Below are 18,092 nucleotides of genomic sequence, written 5' to 3' on the forward strand. Positions count from 1 at the left end.
CACCAATGCATAATTTCCTTTGTAAGTATATATCAGCCCAACAGCAGACCACAAGGAGGTTCAGCTTTTCAAAAGGTTTAATGCAGAGGTGGAACTCTTGTATCTTTGGGCTCCAAGGCATTCTTCATCCCTCCCTTGACTAAATTTATGCCACTGAAATAGTCTGATGACTGGAAAAAATGGGAGCTCCTATCATATCATATCTGGAATATGCTAGATTGGTGAAAGATCTGTATGTGAGTTTTATATGTGGTTAATAAGATCAAGAACATTAACATACAGTCATCATTTCTACTCTGGATGAAGATCTCTTTTAAGAGAAAGGATTTCTTATTTGGACAGCCATGTCTAGGCAGAAACATTCACATTGGGTCAGGAGGTCAATGACAGCATGAGTTTTATGCCATCAAGATACTGCCCTAATCTTGTGGCCTTCAAGATACTGCCCCTCTGTGTCCACTTATTGGACTACAAAGGGGACATAATATTTTTTATTGTTAGGCAGGCTGAAATTATAGGAAGAAAAAAAGTATTCAAAGAATGAAAGTCACAACCATGTCAATGTTTGTAAAACTGTTGTATATGTGTACAGTCACCAGGAATTGAGCTTGACTACAGGGTAATTGAGCTTGACTAGAGGAATTGAGCTTGACTAGAGATATGTTGGAGTTTTTCTATCTTTCTGTAATGGATTTCTGGAGATGAAACACAAGGGGAAACCAACAGAAATAGATAGAAGATTACAAATGCAAGATGATGTCACTTTAACCTTCTGTATGACTGTGTGAATAGGTTGGTACATTAGCACAATAAAAGCCTTTTATGAAAACATCCTGAATCTATTTGTCCATCAAGATCTGTATCTTTAGGCAGCTGTTCTCCAGCTGTTTCAGTCAGAAGCCTCCTGGCCACTTCACCTTTGAACAGAAAATTCTAGAACACTCAATCATTGAGCTGTAGACTCTTTGTCAACATGCAGTCCTAACATTTGGATAAGAGCATATTAAGGAAATCATTTGAATTAATGTACATATAATCTACTTAATTCCATGATCTATCTACAACAAAGAGAGTGCCTATTTATGAAGGATGAGAAGAAAAATACCCATCCTTGATTTTAGTCTTCTTCAGAGCAATATCATCTGCCATATGAGAAGCTCAAAGTTAACAGCTGTGGATAGTTCTAAAACCAGAAGTGCAGAAGTGAACAAGGAGATGCATTTGTTCTCATGCTGTTTATTTGGAATGTTTGCATGTACTTCTTTTAAAGGAAATTTGTTCTCATTTAAGTGACTGGGAGATGATTAATTAACAAACTCCTAATTTTGTTTATATTCCTATTTAGGAAAATATTAGGCAGTAGAAGGAACTTAGATCCACTAAAGAATTTCCTTCTTCAATCATGATTTCCAATGTTGGAAAAATTAGCTTTGGAAACATTAATATTGGGACAAAGGAGTGCTCTAAAGTTGGAGAATTCTGGTTGATATTGGCAGGAGAAAGGCTTTACTGAAGTTTATTATAATAAAGCAACACTATTTCTAGCTTCAGTCTCAAAAGAATCCAACCCAAAGAGATCCTAAGAAATAATTGCCTATATCCCTCTTTTTAAAAATGACGTTGTAATATACTTCTAATTCTGTCTTTTTAAAAATGAGAGCGGAAAAAAAATCAATTGTTTGTGGGACAAAACCAATGGAGATGCAATTCACATAGTTATATATAGTTATACATTTCTTCTCACTTTTAAATGGTATTGATTTAAATGTAGATTTCACATGTGGAGCTTGGAAGAAAGGGCTTTTCATTTAAATGTTAATAGAAGAATAAACCAAAATTATAAAAAAGCTTAAGAAAAAAAATCTCTTCTATTCTGTAATTAATATCTTTCTATGCTGCTTCCTTTTTTTCCTTTGTACTCCTGCTGGTGACGTGTCCTATATTAAAAAAAGCAGCTTTTTTTTTAAGAGAGAATGTGACTTTGAAAATGCCTAAATTAAAGTGCTTAAAGCTATAGTCGGCAGGAGAGTTTGAGCAGAGGCAGAGGTGCTGATAACAGAAATCTCAGCCTTCCATCTTGAAGTCAATCCTTAGCAGCCCATTCATCAAAGTAACTCCTGAAATGTTCAGTGTGATTATTTTCTGGTTGATGCGGAATAAATGTTCTTTTGGGAGGTAGGATAGCTAGACAATATCTTTTTAAAGTGGCCTTAAAATTTTCCTCCGGATTTAAGATGAGCAATAAGGTTTGTGTGAAACATGGAATGACCTGCAAATAGGTTGCATTCCATTATGAAATTAGTGAAATTATTTCTGTCAACTGGCAGGCATTTCTGACAATTGCAACAACCAATGACATTCTCTTCTCCACCCATAGAAGACTATGTTTAGAATTTCTCATCTATCATAAATCAGACAAAGACTTGTGCTGGTATAGTACAGAATGTAGATTTGATTGGTTCTTGTCTGTTATTTGTTTAACTGGGAATTCTGGCCATGAATTGCTGTACTGTGCTACAGTACTGTCCAGCTGTAAACTGAGTCCAATGCTCTTTAAATTACACATGAACTACTGGTCGTCCTTGACTTACAACCCTTCATTTAGTGACCATTTGAAATTACAAGAGTACTGAAAGAAGTGAATTGTGAACTTAACAACTGTTGCAGTGTCTCCATAGTCAGGTGATCAAAATTCAGACGCTTGGCAACTGGCTCATGTTTATGATGGTTGCAGTGTCTCGGGGTCATGTGATCATCTTTTGCAACCTTATAACAAGCAAAGTCGCTGGGGAAACCAGATTCACTTAACAACCGCGTAACAACTGCAGTAGTTCAATTAACAGTTGTGGCAAGAAAAGTCATAAAATGAGGCAATTTTCACTTAACAATTGTCTTGCTAAGCAGCAAAAACTTTAGGCTCAATTGTGATCATAAGTTGAGGACTACCTGTGCTATGTACCTCCATTTCCTTAATGTCTGATATTGCCTCAGATACCTGTATGCACTCCAGCTCATGTTTATTAATTAATTAAAACTATATAGATTGAGTTCCTTCCTCTCATATTAAGTCACACTAATCAGGTACTATTATAGGGAACAGTGAGTAAATACAAGTTAGTAGTTGGTAAAAATGCAATATGTCTATCCAATTTTGTCTGATGTAAAATATAGGTAATGTCTGGTTATTCTTCTTACAGAGAATAGATAGATGTTAAAAGAATTTCATTGAGCTTGGTGAACAATTCTTGAGTGAAAGTCTCTGCTGCGCATTAACAAATTAACTCCCAACTTCAGGATTGTCTGACTAAAATCTCTTCATATACCTAAAGTATTGTCATGACCTTGCTTTCAGTTTCTTTAGCTTCTATTGGCTTTCTTCCATCTCATTAGAAAATTTCAATTTCCAAAGATCAGATTTTCCACTTGGTCTCCCATGCTTCTGCTCAAGTTGGCAATATTATGAAAATGTTTTGTAGAGCCTTGGGACTGTAACTTTCTTAGTTATTGTGCAGGACTATTGCATGTTATACTATGCGTTGTTGACTTGCCTTCCTTTAGAAGATAGATATCAACCCATGGCTATGAGATAGTAGTAAATATCTGTTAAACATATTCAGTAAAGTTCCAAGGACCACAATATAGAATTCTTTATATTTAATTCTTTGTTTAATTAGCCAGATTTCTCTAATAATCAGCATAGCTATTATTAATCCTCTAAATGACTGAATTTCATGCAAATATTAAGCAGCAAAAGAAGCAAATAGAACAATATAGATGTAGTCCTACAGCATCGTCTTCTAGGCACCTCCAAAAAAGACTGGAATTATCTCGTTTTAACTTGGCACAACTAAAACTCTCTCCAGAATCTTATAGAATCCCACATTAGCTGTTATTCAGGAATATGATAAAAGTTTAAGACAGGGGTAGGCAATCTTGGCTCTTTTATGACTCGTGGACTTCAACTCCCAGAATTCCTGAGCCAGCCAGGCTGAGGAGAAAGGGAGAGGTTTCCATACTGAGCCATGCTGCCTCAGGAATTCTGGGAGTTGAAGTCCATAAGTCATAAAAGAGCCAAGGTTGCCTACCCCTGGTTTAAGAGATCCAATAGTGAAAGGTAAGTAATTTACTGCTGGAAATATATAATTCATATACATGCAAAAAATCTTCCAGATGCAGAGTACAAGATCAAAATTTGCGACCATAGTATTTTCCTAGTGCTTCATCCTTTTTCTTTCAACGTTTCCCATTTTTCCATTTACCTGCTTGGCTCACATGTGCATGGAAGTATATGGAATCAAAATCTCATGCTGTTTTATGGAAAGACTTAGCAATTCATTTTTTATTATAAATTAAGAAATGAAATATACTAAAATATTATATCAGATATATACGGTAATTGAAAGTGTTTAAGCATTCTTATTAGTCCCATTGACTTCTACAATTTTCCATTCCATTCTCAATTCTCTTTTGAAAATGCCGAGTCCTTATTAGGCTATTTGGTGGGGTTCCTGCACCCCTAGTATTTTTCCTGAATACTTTTGGCATATCTACAGATCACCTTTTGCTAAATGGTAAAGAACTTCCTCTACAGGTCATTGGGAAATGGAGCTATGTTCAACTTACTCTTTTTCTTAAAACTAATGAGAACTTCCTGTATAGTTCATCTCCACACAGAACCATGCTCAGAGAACAGCTAGCTAAATCTAAGTATAGGATATTTACAGGTCAAGTAAATGCCAAGATTCACTTGACATTTCTATTAATTATTTAAGTTTGTCCTTTTCACAGAACATGTCAGCATTCAGGGCAACACATCTTGTCTTTTGCTTCCATTAATAGCGAACCCAGGAAAACCATTTTTTAAAAATTACAGAAAATATTAAAACAAGAAGCCTGTTTCCTCCTTTTTTCATATCAAGCTGCAAATGGATCTAGATGATGGTCCTCTCAAACATTAAATAAAATATCTTCAGAATGGATCTCCTTCCAAATTCCTGAAAGCACCTTTATCTGCTCATAACTAAGAAGAATTGAAGCAAGCAATGTTCCCTCAGGGCCAAGCTAAATGATATATAAAGTGCTTCATGCTGTACCACATACAATTTCTTTTTATTCTAGTGTAAGCATGTGGTATTAAGGAGCACTTAGCTGATGTTGGCTGATCTAAAAAGCTAAACAGGATTAGTACTTGGATTCTCATCTTCTTTACCATGAAATCCCAGAGTTGTAGGCTTAGACAGGGAAATGGAGAAAACATTTTTTGAAGAAGACAGTGCTAAATCATTTCCATACAGGTAGTCCTCATTTAGTGACCATAATGGAGACCAGTAACTCCATTACTAAGTGCTGTAGTTGCTAAGCAGAAAATCATATGATCACAATGGGCTTACAACATTTCTTATTTGATCATAAAGTAAGACATCCCATGACCACAACTTCTGTGTTCTCCGTTAACACTGGTTATTGCAAATCAATTACCAGAAACACACAAATGACAATCACATGACCATGAAATGCTGCAATGGCCATAAATGCATGTTGTTGTGTTGTTGTTAGCTGTGAAGTCATGTCCGACCCATCGCGACCCTATGGACAATGTTCCTCCAGGCCTTCCCTGTCCTCTACCATCTTCTGGAGTCCATTTAAGATCACGCCTACTGCTTCAGTGACTCCATCCAGCCACCTCATTCTCTGTCATCCCCTTCTTCTCTTGCCTTCAACCTTTCCCAACATTAGGCTCTTCTCCAGTGAGTCCTTCCTTCTCATTAGGTGACCAAAGTATTTGAGTTTCCACTTCAAGATCTGGACTTCTAAAGAGCAGTCAGGGTTGATCTTCTCTAGGACTGACCGGTTTGACTTTTTTAAAAATCCCATTTATATCTACTATAATAAACCTTTATTGTCAAAGTACATTGTGTACATTGAGATTAGCTGAGCCTCCCCCCGTGCTCTCTCCCCCCAACACACAGTGACAACAAACCCTCCATCCTACCACATCATGTGAACCAACTACACCACACACCGGCCTCCCAAGTCAATTCTGCATAAGATTATGTCCCATTTAAAATCCTAACAGCCCAAGGATAAAAGCTATTTTTCAGCCTGTTGGTACGGCTGGCTATATTCCTATATCTCCTACCGGATGGTAGGAGAGTAAAGAGATACCGTCCAGGGTGTGAGTCATCCCTGAGAATCTTCCTCACTCTTCCAAGGCAACGAGCCCTGGCGATGTCATCCAGTGGTGTCAGGGAACAGCCCACAATGTCTACTCTACCATCTTCTGGAGTCCATTTAAGCTCACGCCTACTGCTCCAGCCTTCATTCTATGTATATGCCTGCTTATTATTAGGGCTTTCGGGGCCCCTCAAGCGGCATTTTACAAAGTCAGCTTATTGCCCCAAACAATCTGGGTCCTCTAGCCTGCCCTCTCTATTTTCCCTGTAAAATACATGGGAAAATCGCATTGGAGGAAAATTCCACTTAGGGCAATGATGGCGAACCTTTTAGAGACCGAGTACCCAAACTGCAACCCAAAACCCACTTATGTATCATCGGGTGCCAGTGGGCATCGCCAATTGGGTGGGCATGGCTGCGCTGGTAACAGCAGACTGGGTGGGACTAAAAAGTTCAATCAATCAATGCCAACTTTGAGAGATCTTTTTTTTTCTCATGAGAAGTTGATATTGATTTATTGATTGAACCTTTTTTTTTGCACACGGCAGCGGAGGCCTAAACCAAAAAGGTTTTATAAAACCCAGCTGAAGGCCTAGGACTGGGGAGATGGCGCGCGTGCCCACAGAGAGGGCTCTTCATGCCACCTGTGGCACGCATGCCATAGGTTCGACACTGTGGTGATAGACAGACAGATTCTATTACTACAGGTATTATTGATTTAAGCTCATACACGCATTCTTCTTTCAGCTATGTAATTATCATTATGTTCCTATAATCATTCCTGCAGTAGTTTTCCTGACTTGATGTGCGTCAGATGTATTTGACCAGGGAAATGTGACTAGGTGAAGGTTGAGGATGATGGCAGTTGCAGTCCCACAAACATTTAGGACTTAACTGAAGAAAGCTAATGGCCTATACTTTGTCTAATTCTGGAGCAAAGAATAAATAGAATAGTTCATTCAAAATTTCTTTACATTACTAACTCCACATTTTACTCCATTCCCATAAAAAGCAACAACAAAAGAGTTTGTGCCCATAATTTCCTACAACAGAACAACAAGAAGAATCCATAACCTTGGTTACTGCTCCTTGCGTGCTGACAAAACCATGCTCCAGAATGCTCCCCATTTATCATATTGGGGGTCCATGGCAAGACATGTGAGAAGCATTCGAAGAACACCATGAAAACTACTTAATTGTTGAGTGATTAGTAGATCCTTTTTACATGGGGAGAAAAGCCAAAGAAAAATAAAAGTGTGTGAAAGAGGAGGGGTCCCCAAGCCCCAGGTCATGGCCCACTACCAGGCCACAGCCTGTTTGAAACCGGGCCACAAGAGAAATGGGCAAATGCGCGCAAAGCTCCCCTTGTGCAAATGGAGAGTGCTTGCACTCATGTGCGAAGCACGGTTCACATGAATGGACCTTCGCCTGCAAGCACAAGTTCCTGCCATTCGTGCTAGTGGAGCTTTGTGCTCGAACACAAGCACCTTCCGCTTGCATGCAAAGCTCCATTTGCACAAGGAGAGGGTATGCACATGTGCTGCTCGCACAAATGGAGTTGTGCACATGCACACCTACCACTCACTCACCCGCTCCACCCCCATGCTGGAAAGGTTGGGGACCACTGTGGTAGAATGTCCTGTTGCAGAAGTCAGGAGTAATACATACTGCTTATTTCACGTTTCTGTTGTGAAACTCATCCTGGATAACAGGAGGATATTACTAGCAGAGTTCTCCAGCTATACATCTCTGCAGGACAGCACCTTGTTTTTATTGATATTAGACCTATTCAGTTGCTTCAAATTTTGATATGGTGCATGCTGAAACATGTCTCTCTTCTCTGACCTCTTTTTTTAAAAATTGATGTAGTGGCTGATTCAGCACATTCATGTGTTCATTTCTCACTGAAAGAACCGCTCTGAATAGACTTGTCTGCAGCCTTGACATTTTGTACACCACATTGTGACAGGGAAGGAATGCCAACCAGATAACTTTGGACAACACCGAGCAATTCCAATAACCATTTTACTATTTTCCTTTCACACCACACTGCCTTCTGAGTGTGGCAACCTTGGCAACAGTTGTATCAAGGCAGATAAAGATTGAAAATAAAAAAATACAATTCTTCCTGATATATCTGCTATTAAAAATATTTGCAAACAAAGTAATTGAGATGGGAATAATTTCCATAGAATTAGACATGGTAGTCTTTTGCAGCAAAATCACCTTAAAGACAAACTGAGGTACTTTGGCAAATAGGTTTGGCAGCATATCATTCTTGCACCATAATACCTTTGCTTGCTTGGAAGATGCCACTAACATCATCCAAATATTCTTGTACATGTGCAATTTAATGTGGCAGATTATTTCTGAATGTAATTTCTAGCCTGGTGTAAATACAAAAATGTGTAACTACAAAATATTTAACCACTGGTGAGCTGAAAGCAAACTAATTGTGTGCTGGTGATGGTGATGGTGATAGGTATGTCAGCATCAGTTCTTATATAAGGAATAGAGTTGTTTGAATGGTCTTCTGGTAATAATGTTGGGGTCGTATCCATTGCACTGTCTGAATTTATGTTTCAGTTGGCTTAACATGCGTGAACCACTGTGATTTAGTTTTACAGGGTAAACAGAAAATATTACCCAAACGAATTATACCTTATGTAACAAGCACTGATAGTTTATTATAGTGTATGGCTTGATTAATGCAACTTAATGAGCTTGACCAAAATGGTGGCCATGTTTGAATATGTTTCAACATATTATGGCAATGCAGAAATTGTCTCATCTTGTTGTACTAATATAATCAGCTAGCCACAAGACTGTCTATGGCAATTCATTCTGTTACGCCAGTGGTCCCCAACTCCCAGTCCTTGGACCAAAACCGGGCTGCGGCATGCCGGAAACCAGTCCACGCAAACAAGCGAAACACCATCCATGGGATGCAGACAGCATGCAAAACCACACACCCCTCTGGTCCGCAGAAGAACTTTCCTCCATAGACCCAGTCCCTGGTGCCCAAAAGGTTGGGGGCCACTGTGTTACGCTGCTCCTCTAATCTCTGTTTTAAAATATATAGTCTCAACTCTATTGCTATCCATAGTATCAAATATACTAAAATATAAGAGACAGGCAGTACTCCCATGAGCCTGGAGACGTTCTGTCTATTCGAAGCAGAGTCTTGTTTACATTTTTTCTTTTCTGAAAACATGCCTGTTTCTCAGCTTTCATAAGATAAAGGGGATTTGCATTTTAAAGAAGATCACAGAAAGTGGAAGAGCAAAGTTGACAGAAACCACAACCAAATATCTCCTACTGTCTAGGTCTTGGGGTTATGCTTTCCTATTTGTTAATTCAGACTTGTTCTTGTGCAATTTCTGGATAATTATGTTGCAGTTCATCCCTAACAAGGGCCAGAATGGAAAGTGTGGGGAAGAAGCAAATGGGAATAAAATTAAAACCCATGATTTTAAGGGGGAAAATGTCAAACTGAGTTTTTAGTTTTTAAATCCCTAATAGTCTTTTGCTAGTGAAAAGAAAACTTTATTTTGCTCAAATAAGATTTGCAGAAGAAACCAGCTTTGTAACTGTCATTTTTTTTCTATCTGATGACAAGCAGGATCACTTGAAATTTGAGAGAACAGATGAGTTTGTATTTCTTATTCTTTAAAATCAATGAAACAACACATCTCTTTGCAAACATTAACATGATGTTCATGAGAGGAATTCTACTCTAGCAGGTCACCAAATGTTCAGTGTAAGGCTTAGACTTTTAAATCATCAAGTAAAAAAATGAGTAATGTTAACTGGACCTTTATTTCCCATTGCAGATTTACGCCGAATGACAGCTGGTTTTATGGGCATGGCGGTGGCCATCATCCTATTTGGATGGATTATCGGGGTGCTGGGCTGCTGCTGGGATCGAGGCCTTATGCAGTATGTGGCAGGACTTCTCTTCCTCATGGGAGGTAAGGAGAAAACAAGTTGAAAATACATGCCCTCTTTATCTGCAACAAATGTAATTGCAAGATCCTAGAAAATGATCCCCTATTCGGTTATTATAGAAATCAGCAACAATGTGCTTAAAGTTTTCTATAACAACTGGTTCTTATAATTAGATATAGGTAGTCCTTACTTAACAACTGGCCTGTTTTAGCAACTGTTTGAAATCATGATGATGCTCAAAAACTAACTTTGCAATGAGTCCTTGCATTTATGACTACCACAGTGTCCCAGTCACACGTTCAAGGTTCAGGTGCTTCACAACAGGTTGATGACCATCACAGCATTCTGCAGTTGTGTGATTGCTCTATGCGTGCTTCACAGCCAGCTTCTGACAAGCCAACCGAGAAGCCAGCAGTAAAATCACAAGAGATCATGGAATCTCTGGCTTAATGACTGTAGCTGACTTGCTTAACAATTGCAACAGCAATGAGGTTATACATTTGTTGTGATCACATGATGTCCAGTTTAATTATCACACTTAGTGACACAGTTTCTGGTCCCAAATTGGTCATTAAGTGAGTACTTTCTTGTATACTGCTTAATTTAACTGCCTTTTTTAAAACTTATTTTATTTTCCCACTTTTTGAAATGCTGCCTACTGGTGCTTTTATATAGTTAGTTAGTTAGTTAGTTAGTTAGTTAGCTAGCTAGCTAGCTAGTTAGTTAGTTAGTTAGTTAGTTAGTTAGTTAGTTAGTTAGTTAGTTACTAAATTTATCCCTATATAGCACTGAAATTGAGCTTGCAACCTGAATCTGAGACTGGCTCTACCAATTCATAAAAAATGTACCTATTTTACAAGCTTCTACCTCTGTCCTGATTATAGGTATCTCAGTTTGTTCCCCTATCTCTAGGCCTCACAGGGGATAGGGAAAATCCCATGCTCTTGTTGTTATCCTACCCTACTATGCCATAGCATGTAGATCAGCCTCAGTTTAGTTTCTTTTCTGGGGTGGTGCACTGCTAAAGCAGCCATAAGCCTTCCTTTAGATCAGGGGTCTTCAAACTTGGCCCTTTGATGACTTGTGGACTTCAACTCCCAGAATTCCTCAGCCAGCTTTGCTGGCTGAGGAATTCTGGGAGTTGAAGTCCACAAGTCATCAAAGGGCCAAGTTTGAAGACCCCTGCTTTAGATCTTCTGGTAACAATTGGCCTGTTTGGATAATCAAATCCCGAACTTCCTTTTTATATCAGATTTCTGAGTGGATGAGGAAGATCCCCAATGTCTTGCTATTGTTTTTGCAGTTCCACATTTTCTTCAGACACTTTGGATATTCTTCCTCCTTCCATGGAAGTCAAGTTTGCCCAAATTGTAAAGATTCCCAGTTGATGGTGCTGGGTCTTTTAAAGCAGGAGTCTTCAACCTTTTCACCCATTGTACCACTTTTAGGATATGGCAACATCCGAGTACCACCAGTCGCCTAGCAAGGTGTCAAAAGCTTGATGACCAAAAAAAAAAAAGGAAAAAAGTGATGAAATACAGGTAGTCCTCGACTTACAACAGTTTGCTTCGTGACTGTTCAAAGTTACAATGGCACTGAAAAAAGTGCCCCCCAAGCCACAGCCGGCGGCACTCTTCCTCCTGTCTGAGGTTTTCATTGCTGTGAGCATTTCTGTTGAGGATTGGCAGCGGGGGTGGGGTGGGGGTGTTTGGTTTTTATTCCCCCCCATCTGCTGGGTGGTTGCAGCAGGTTTTGGTCACTTCACATGACTCTGGGACACTGTGACCGTCATAAATATGAATCTGTTGCCAAGCATCTGAATGTAAATCACAAGACCCTGGAGATGCTGCAACATTCCAGCTGATCGGCACTTCTTCAAGGCTCAGCAGAAGCGCCGGAATCAGCGCCGAGCTCCAGCTGGAGCCTGGCACTGATCCTGGGGCTTCCGCTGAGCCATGACAGCCCTGCAGCTCCAGCCGTCTCTCGCTCAGGCCTGTGCGGTGCTGCCACCGGTTCAGCTCATTCCCCTCCCCCGCTACCACTTTTCTAGGATGGTTGCGTACGACCTGCCAGGTGCCAATGTACCACAGGTGGTACCCATACCACTGGTTGAAAAGCCCTGTTTTAAAGTTCTGCTAGGGCTGATATGATCTGTGAACTGACTTTCCAATGTCAAATGTAACCAATCCATAGACAGAGAATGTCTATCATTAAGGGCTAGTTTGTTCCTGGAGGATGCCCAGGAGTGATTTCTTATCATTGTGTTCCTTACTGACTTATCCTTGTCATGATGGCTTACTTATTTAGACTCAGCTGTCAATTAAAACAAAACAACAACAAAAAAAAAGGAGTTAAATTCTAGCTGGTCCAGAACCAACCCAGATTGGATCCTGCAACGTTATCCTGGGACATGTACTGTATATTTGCCTTCATTCACATTATGTTTTCAACATAAATAATGTACTGTCATTCACTGTTTTCTCAGCATTAATCATGGAGATACAATTAATCATGGACATAACAATAAGCATTCTAATAATATCCTATTGTTAATAAGTCAAAAGCTGTATGCTCCAAAATATCTCTGTTTGACTTTATGAATCTGTGTGGACTCCAGTCCAAAACCAAACTATGAAATCCCTAATATTATTCCCACTAACGAGGAACTAGCACCAATGCTAACATAGTCCTATCATTCTGATGTTGGAAAAAGCATCTGGCTACTGTCTTATGCCATTGTATATAATTGCATGCTCTACATAGAGCATATCTTATGTTCAGGACAAAAACCAAGAATAACATCATTTTTTTATGAAACTTGTCCGTCTTTAATCAGTGTAACCAGATAATTGCATTTCCTTAAGGTTGCATGCTTTAGTGTGTTTCAGAAATGTATGTTCTCCATTGCCATTTGACTATTGCCCATCACTGAAGCTGCCTTAAGTTCTCTGCCATTGTGTTAGTTATGAGAATATTGCTAAGTGAGGGGGATTTTTATAGCCTATAGGGGCTATAAACAAATGAGGGCACCACATTGATTACCTTTTAAGACTTGATCCAACTTGATTCCTTTTGGCCTGCTTGCCTGACTTGGGTTGATAGGACAGAATCCACTGCAGTGTTAGATAACAATGAAGATGGTTGATGTTTATGAGATTCGCAGTCATCCAAGTCATGGTTGTCCCAAAGGTGCTTTTTGAAAAGGCAGCTGGACTTTTCTTTGTTTTTGCTTGAAGTTATTTTGCTTCTCATCCAAGAAGCTTCTCCAGTTCTTCAGTTTCAGAACTGAAAAAGCTTCTTGGATGAGAAGCAAAATGTCTTCAAGCAAAGACAAGGAAAAGTCTAGCTGCCTTTTGAAAAAGCACCCTTGGGACATGACGTTGGCCACAGTTTTGAGATGAATGTAATGGTAACAGGAAACATCTAATTTTTAATAGTCAGAATAATATTCTTTTTTATTGTGTTTGTTTAAAAGAACAGTGAAAGGTTTCAGTGAAGTATTTGATTTTGCACTTTTGTCTATCAGTCGATGGGAGGAACCTGGAACTATACAAATGAATAAGAATGTAAATAAAATGCACTGAATAGTAATTGTTAATAGGAAAATTATTATTAAATAGAAGCATTGCATAGATTTCAATTATAGACCCAATGCTATTCAATATCTTTGCCAATCATCTGAAAAAAATAAAATAAAAACAAAACATTGCTGACAAGGAAGGACCTCTGAAATGTCAAACAAAAGCAAACAAGCAAATACAAATCTTTCGCCGTGCTTCTAAAAGTTTAGATTTGACAATCAGGTATTTTTTTAACTGCATTTTTAGTTACAGTTGAAGAATGGTACTAAAAAGAGTCAAAAAATAAAATGGCTATCTGCCGACTCTCACTTCTCCCCTGAGTCACTAGCCTGATGTATTTTTTTCAGAAGCCATATTTAATCTGTGGCTAAGGAATAGCCTGAGATATCACAGGGTGCAACAGCCCAGAAAGAGGAATATCCAAAAGCAACAAGCTTTGAGCTCCTAGGTTCCACACACACATACCTATACTTTTACACTAACATTTATTTGTATTAATATTTAAACTATTAACTATCACCATCTGAGTAGCTTTGGTTTTGTCCAGAAGTTATTTCTCATTGTAACTGTCCTGTCTAATTTTTGCGGTCCATTGTAGTGCTGGAATTAAAAGATATTCAGTATTAAAATACAGATGGTGCTTTGGATCAGCTTTGCCAGGCTGATGTCCCAGGTGTCCCTGCACTTTGAAGGCCATTTAACAAATTTTAGCTGGTCCAGCATGCACCTGCCCAAGTAATTATGGACAATTATTGCATATTGAAGGAGGTGTCTTGGCTTACAACCAGACTCTTAGCGACCATTTGAAGTTATGATAGACTTTCCCAGGGCTACTTACAACCTGGATTTGCAGTTGTATTTATGGTAGTTGTCTTTGGATGATGCTGGCTTTCTTGAAATGGAGATAAGCTCCGCCCCCCTAGAGTCAGACACGACTGGATAGGGGAAACCTTTACCTGTGACCATGATTTATGACAGGTTTTTTTTTGCTTGAAATTGACATTGATAGGTAATCTTTGATATATGACCACAGCTGAAACCAAAATTTCCATTGCTAAGAAAGGTAGTTGTTAAGTGACTTTTGCCCCATCTTATGACCTTTTTGCCACAGTTATTAAGTGAATTATTGCAGTTATTAAGTGAATCATGAGGTCATTAATATGGCTTCCACCATTCATTTGGCTTGTCAAAAACTAGTCAGGAAAGTTACAAACGATGATCACATGACCCTTGGACAATGCAACTGTCATAAATAAATGCCAGTTGTCAAGCACCCAAATTTTGATCATGTGACCATGGGGATTCTGCAACAATTGTAAGTGTGAAAACTAATCAAAAATCACTTTTTAAAATGCCATTGTAATGTTGAACAGTCACTCAACAAATGGTTGTAAGTTGAGGACTACCTGTATTTTCAGTTTCTGACAAAAAAGCACCCATTGCAGATCATGGAATAGCTTAATGATACCACAGAAAAGATCATTAAAAAATCATAGTGACCCTCTTAATGACCAGTAGAAGTGATGACCATAATTCCAAGCTCAATTACAGTCTTAAGTCAAGGACTACCTGTAGCTTCTAGACAGATTGTCACCTTTAAAACTCAGGATCTGTACATCTCCAAGATTGCTTTTTTTAAATTGACTTTATCCACCCAGAAAGGTTTGTGAGAGTCATCACACCCAAGGGGATGCCAACCCAGAGAGAATCTACATCAGGGGTCCCCAACCCCCAGTCCATGGACCGGCACTGGGCCATGGCATGCCAGAAACCAGTCCATGCAAACAAGCAAATCCCCATCCACAGGATGCAAGCAGCACACGAAACCACGCCCCCTCCAGTCCGCAGAAAAATCTCTCTCCATGGAACCGGTCCCTGGTGCTCAGAAGGTTGGGGACCTCTGGTCTACATGACAGCCTTTTCAGGGATGGACCAGATAGCCAGGCAATTCTCTCCCTATTTCAGACATGTCAAACGGGATGTCATGTGATGTTGCACAACGTATCGGGATGGTTTTGCCATTGCCGGCAGTCGGGTGGGCGCAGCTTCTCTGTGATGCATCCATCCCGCGGGCCAGTAGTTTGACACCCCTGCCCTATTTCATTTTCAAAGAGCTCTAGAAGTATGATTCTTCAGAAAAGCATTTAGGCACGTTTCAAATTGACCCCTGCTTCTCTCAGCCCATCTACGGTAAATCTATAACAAAAAGTGGGATAAGTGTTCACTAAACCAGAACTTAGCACTGAAAGTTTGACTCGGTGCACAGATTGTATTAAATCTCTGTTTCTGTAATACTGAACATATATACCGGTAGTTAAACCACATTTAAATCTAGCATGCCGTGCCAGCTGGGATTGTAGGGTTACGTTTAGAGTTCACTGTGTCATATGATTGAAGTAAATTGGATTTACTTGTTAGTATTGGATTAGCATTTTGTGACCTCAAGCATTGTGACTGGTAAACCAGGGCTTGTAGCCTAATGCAGTCTGCAAACTCACCAATAATGGGAGAGCCAGGCTGGTGTTAATCATTTCCTAAAAATATCCAAAAATCAAGAAAGAATTGGCAGACAATGTGAGAAAATCACTTTTCAGCTTCTGCCATGTAATTATAACAGGAAGTAAATGAGATCTTTCTGAACTTTAGGATCAGTTGCAAATTGAAACAGATTACTCTGGTTTACATTAACTAGAGAAACTTATCTATAGACAGCATTAGTTGAAGATTGTAGTCCAAAACTGAAATGTGCCAGGTTTAGAATACCGGTATATTGAAGGGTGTTATTTTTTCATTACTCGACCAATCCAAAGTTTGCACCATGAAGGTTAAAGGCTTGTTGCATCTGTCAAAAGCAAACATCTGTGCTAGGGGAGCTTTCTAGTTATGCAGCTGTTGTTTTGTTTTCAGTCAGTGTTCTAGCACAAGACTCCCCATGTGAGTTGATTTTAGTCTCATTGACTTTAAAGCTCCATGCAGCCAGCTTTAAAATATTGATGGCTTGTATTCAATGTTGCCTGACTCGCTTTTATGGAGAATAAAAAAGGCAATTATTTTGGAGCTTTGTTTGCTTGTTTGATTTTTTAGAGCTTGATATTTTGACCATCTGATGAAAGATAATGTCAGTACAAATGTATTAACTTCCTGGGTATTTTTGACAAAACAGATCACCATCAACTCAGTATCAAACAAACAACAGACTAAGAAGGAAATGCCAGTGTTTTCTTCATAGTAAATTTATTTGATTTTTGCTATAATTTTATTGGAGTGCAGCTCAGGCAGTGGGATACATGGCTTCAGATAATTAGATATATTAACTTACTACTATTCCTTTTCTAAAACAAAATATTTTCCTTCCATTTAACTATTCACAAGTACTGCCTATTAATGTAATATTAATGTATCTGTAAGGCGTCTCATGAAAGTCTTCCAATTTCACATGTTAAAAATCCTTGTTACATATTTTGACACAGAATAATCTGCTGCTAACAGTGACTAAAAAAATTGAAGGACACTTAAGTATATAATAAAGCAGGGTCATTTAAGAATCTAGTTAATTGTGGGATTTTAGCAGATACAAATTTTCTCCTGTCAAAATCCCTTCTTTTGCTACATAATGCGCCACTATACAAGGATGCTGATTGCATTTACATTTAATAACACTAAAAGGATAGGGATTCTAATGAGGCTCTCCTTATGCCAAAGTTCAATTTGCATCTTGGGTGAATCCAGCCTTTGTGGTTGGATTGTTAAACCATGTTTTTTAATGAATCATTGTGGGAATGTAGCTTGCTTGCACACTGCACTTACACAGATTCATACATGTGTATGAATTTCAGCTTTCTAGGAATTCTCTAACATTTTTGGGTTTCAAAATCTAAATCCAAATCCAAAAATGCTAGAAGATTTTTGGAAAGTCAGTGTTCGGACAAATCAGCCATCAGTTGACACATCAAAATGAACCACATTTACACACCATTCAAAAGAGTCAATAATAAACCTAGGAAGGAAAAAAGGACTACAAAACATCTGTCACTTGCAATGATGATGTTACCTTGTTGAGTAACAAAATGTCTGCAAGTGAAGCAACCAAGCTTAGAAAACACCCAAGAACTTCACAGTTCAGTTCTGAGCTACAAATATTCTCTTCTATTAGATTTTTTTCCCCTGCCAGTTCTTATTACTCAGCATAACAAGGGTTTGAACTCAACATTGAATCTGATTATATCAAGAGATTTGTCCAAATGAATCATTTGTAAGCTATTATCTCATATTCTCACATTTAGAATCCCACGGAGAGGGTGCAGTGCCTTAGGATGTGTTACACATTGGCATTCAAAAATGTCTATGCAGTGAGATTTAAAATAATTGTTAAAAAAGTATGCCTTCCTT

General features: G+C 38.7%; 1 protein-coding gene across 1 annotated transcript in view; it reads left to right on the plus strand.

Moving 5' to 3' along the window:
* Positions 1–18,092, plus strand: part of TMEM178B (transmembrane protein 178B) — a gene marked incomplete at its 5' end in the record, with an annotated part of 326,288 nt that overhangs the window by 268,984 nt on the left and 39,212 nt on the right. Inside the window, one exon of the mRNA XM_083366506.1 lies at positions 10,008–10,145. Within this exon, the coding sequence (XP_083222632.1) occupies positions 10,008–10,145 (138 nt within the window). The remainder of the gene's footprint in view (positions 1–10,007; positions 10,146–18,092) is intronic.

The sequence above is a fragment of the Vipera ursinii genome (assembly GCF_947247035.1).
Source record: "Vipera ursinii genome assembly, chromosome: 6".
NCBI classification, from domain to species: Eukaryota; Metazoa; Chordata; class Lepidosauria; order Squamata; family Viperidae; genus Vipera; species Vipera ursinii.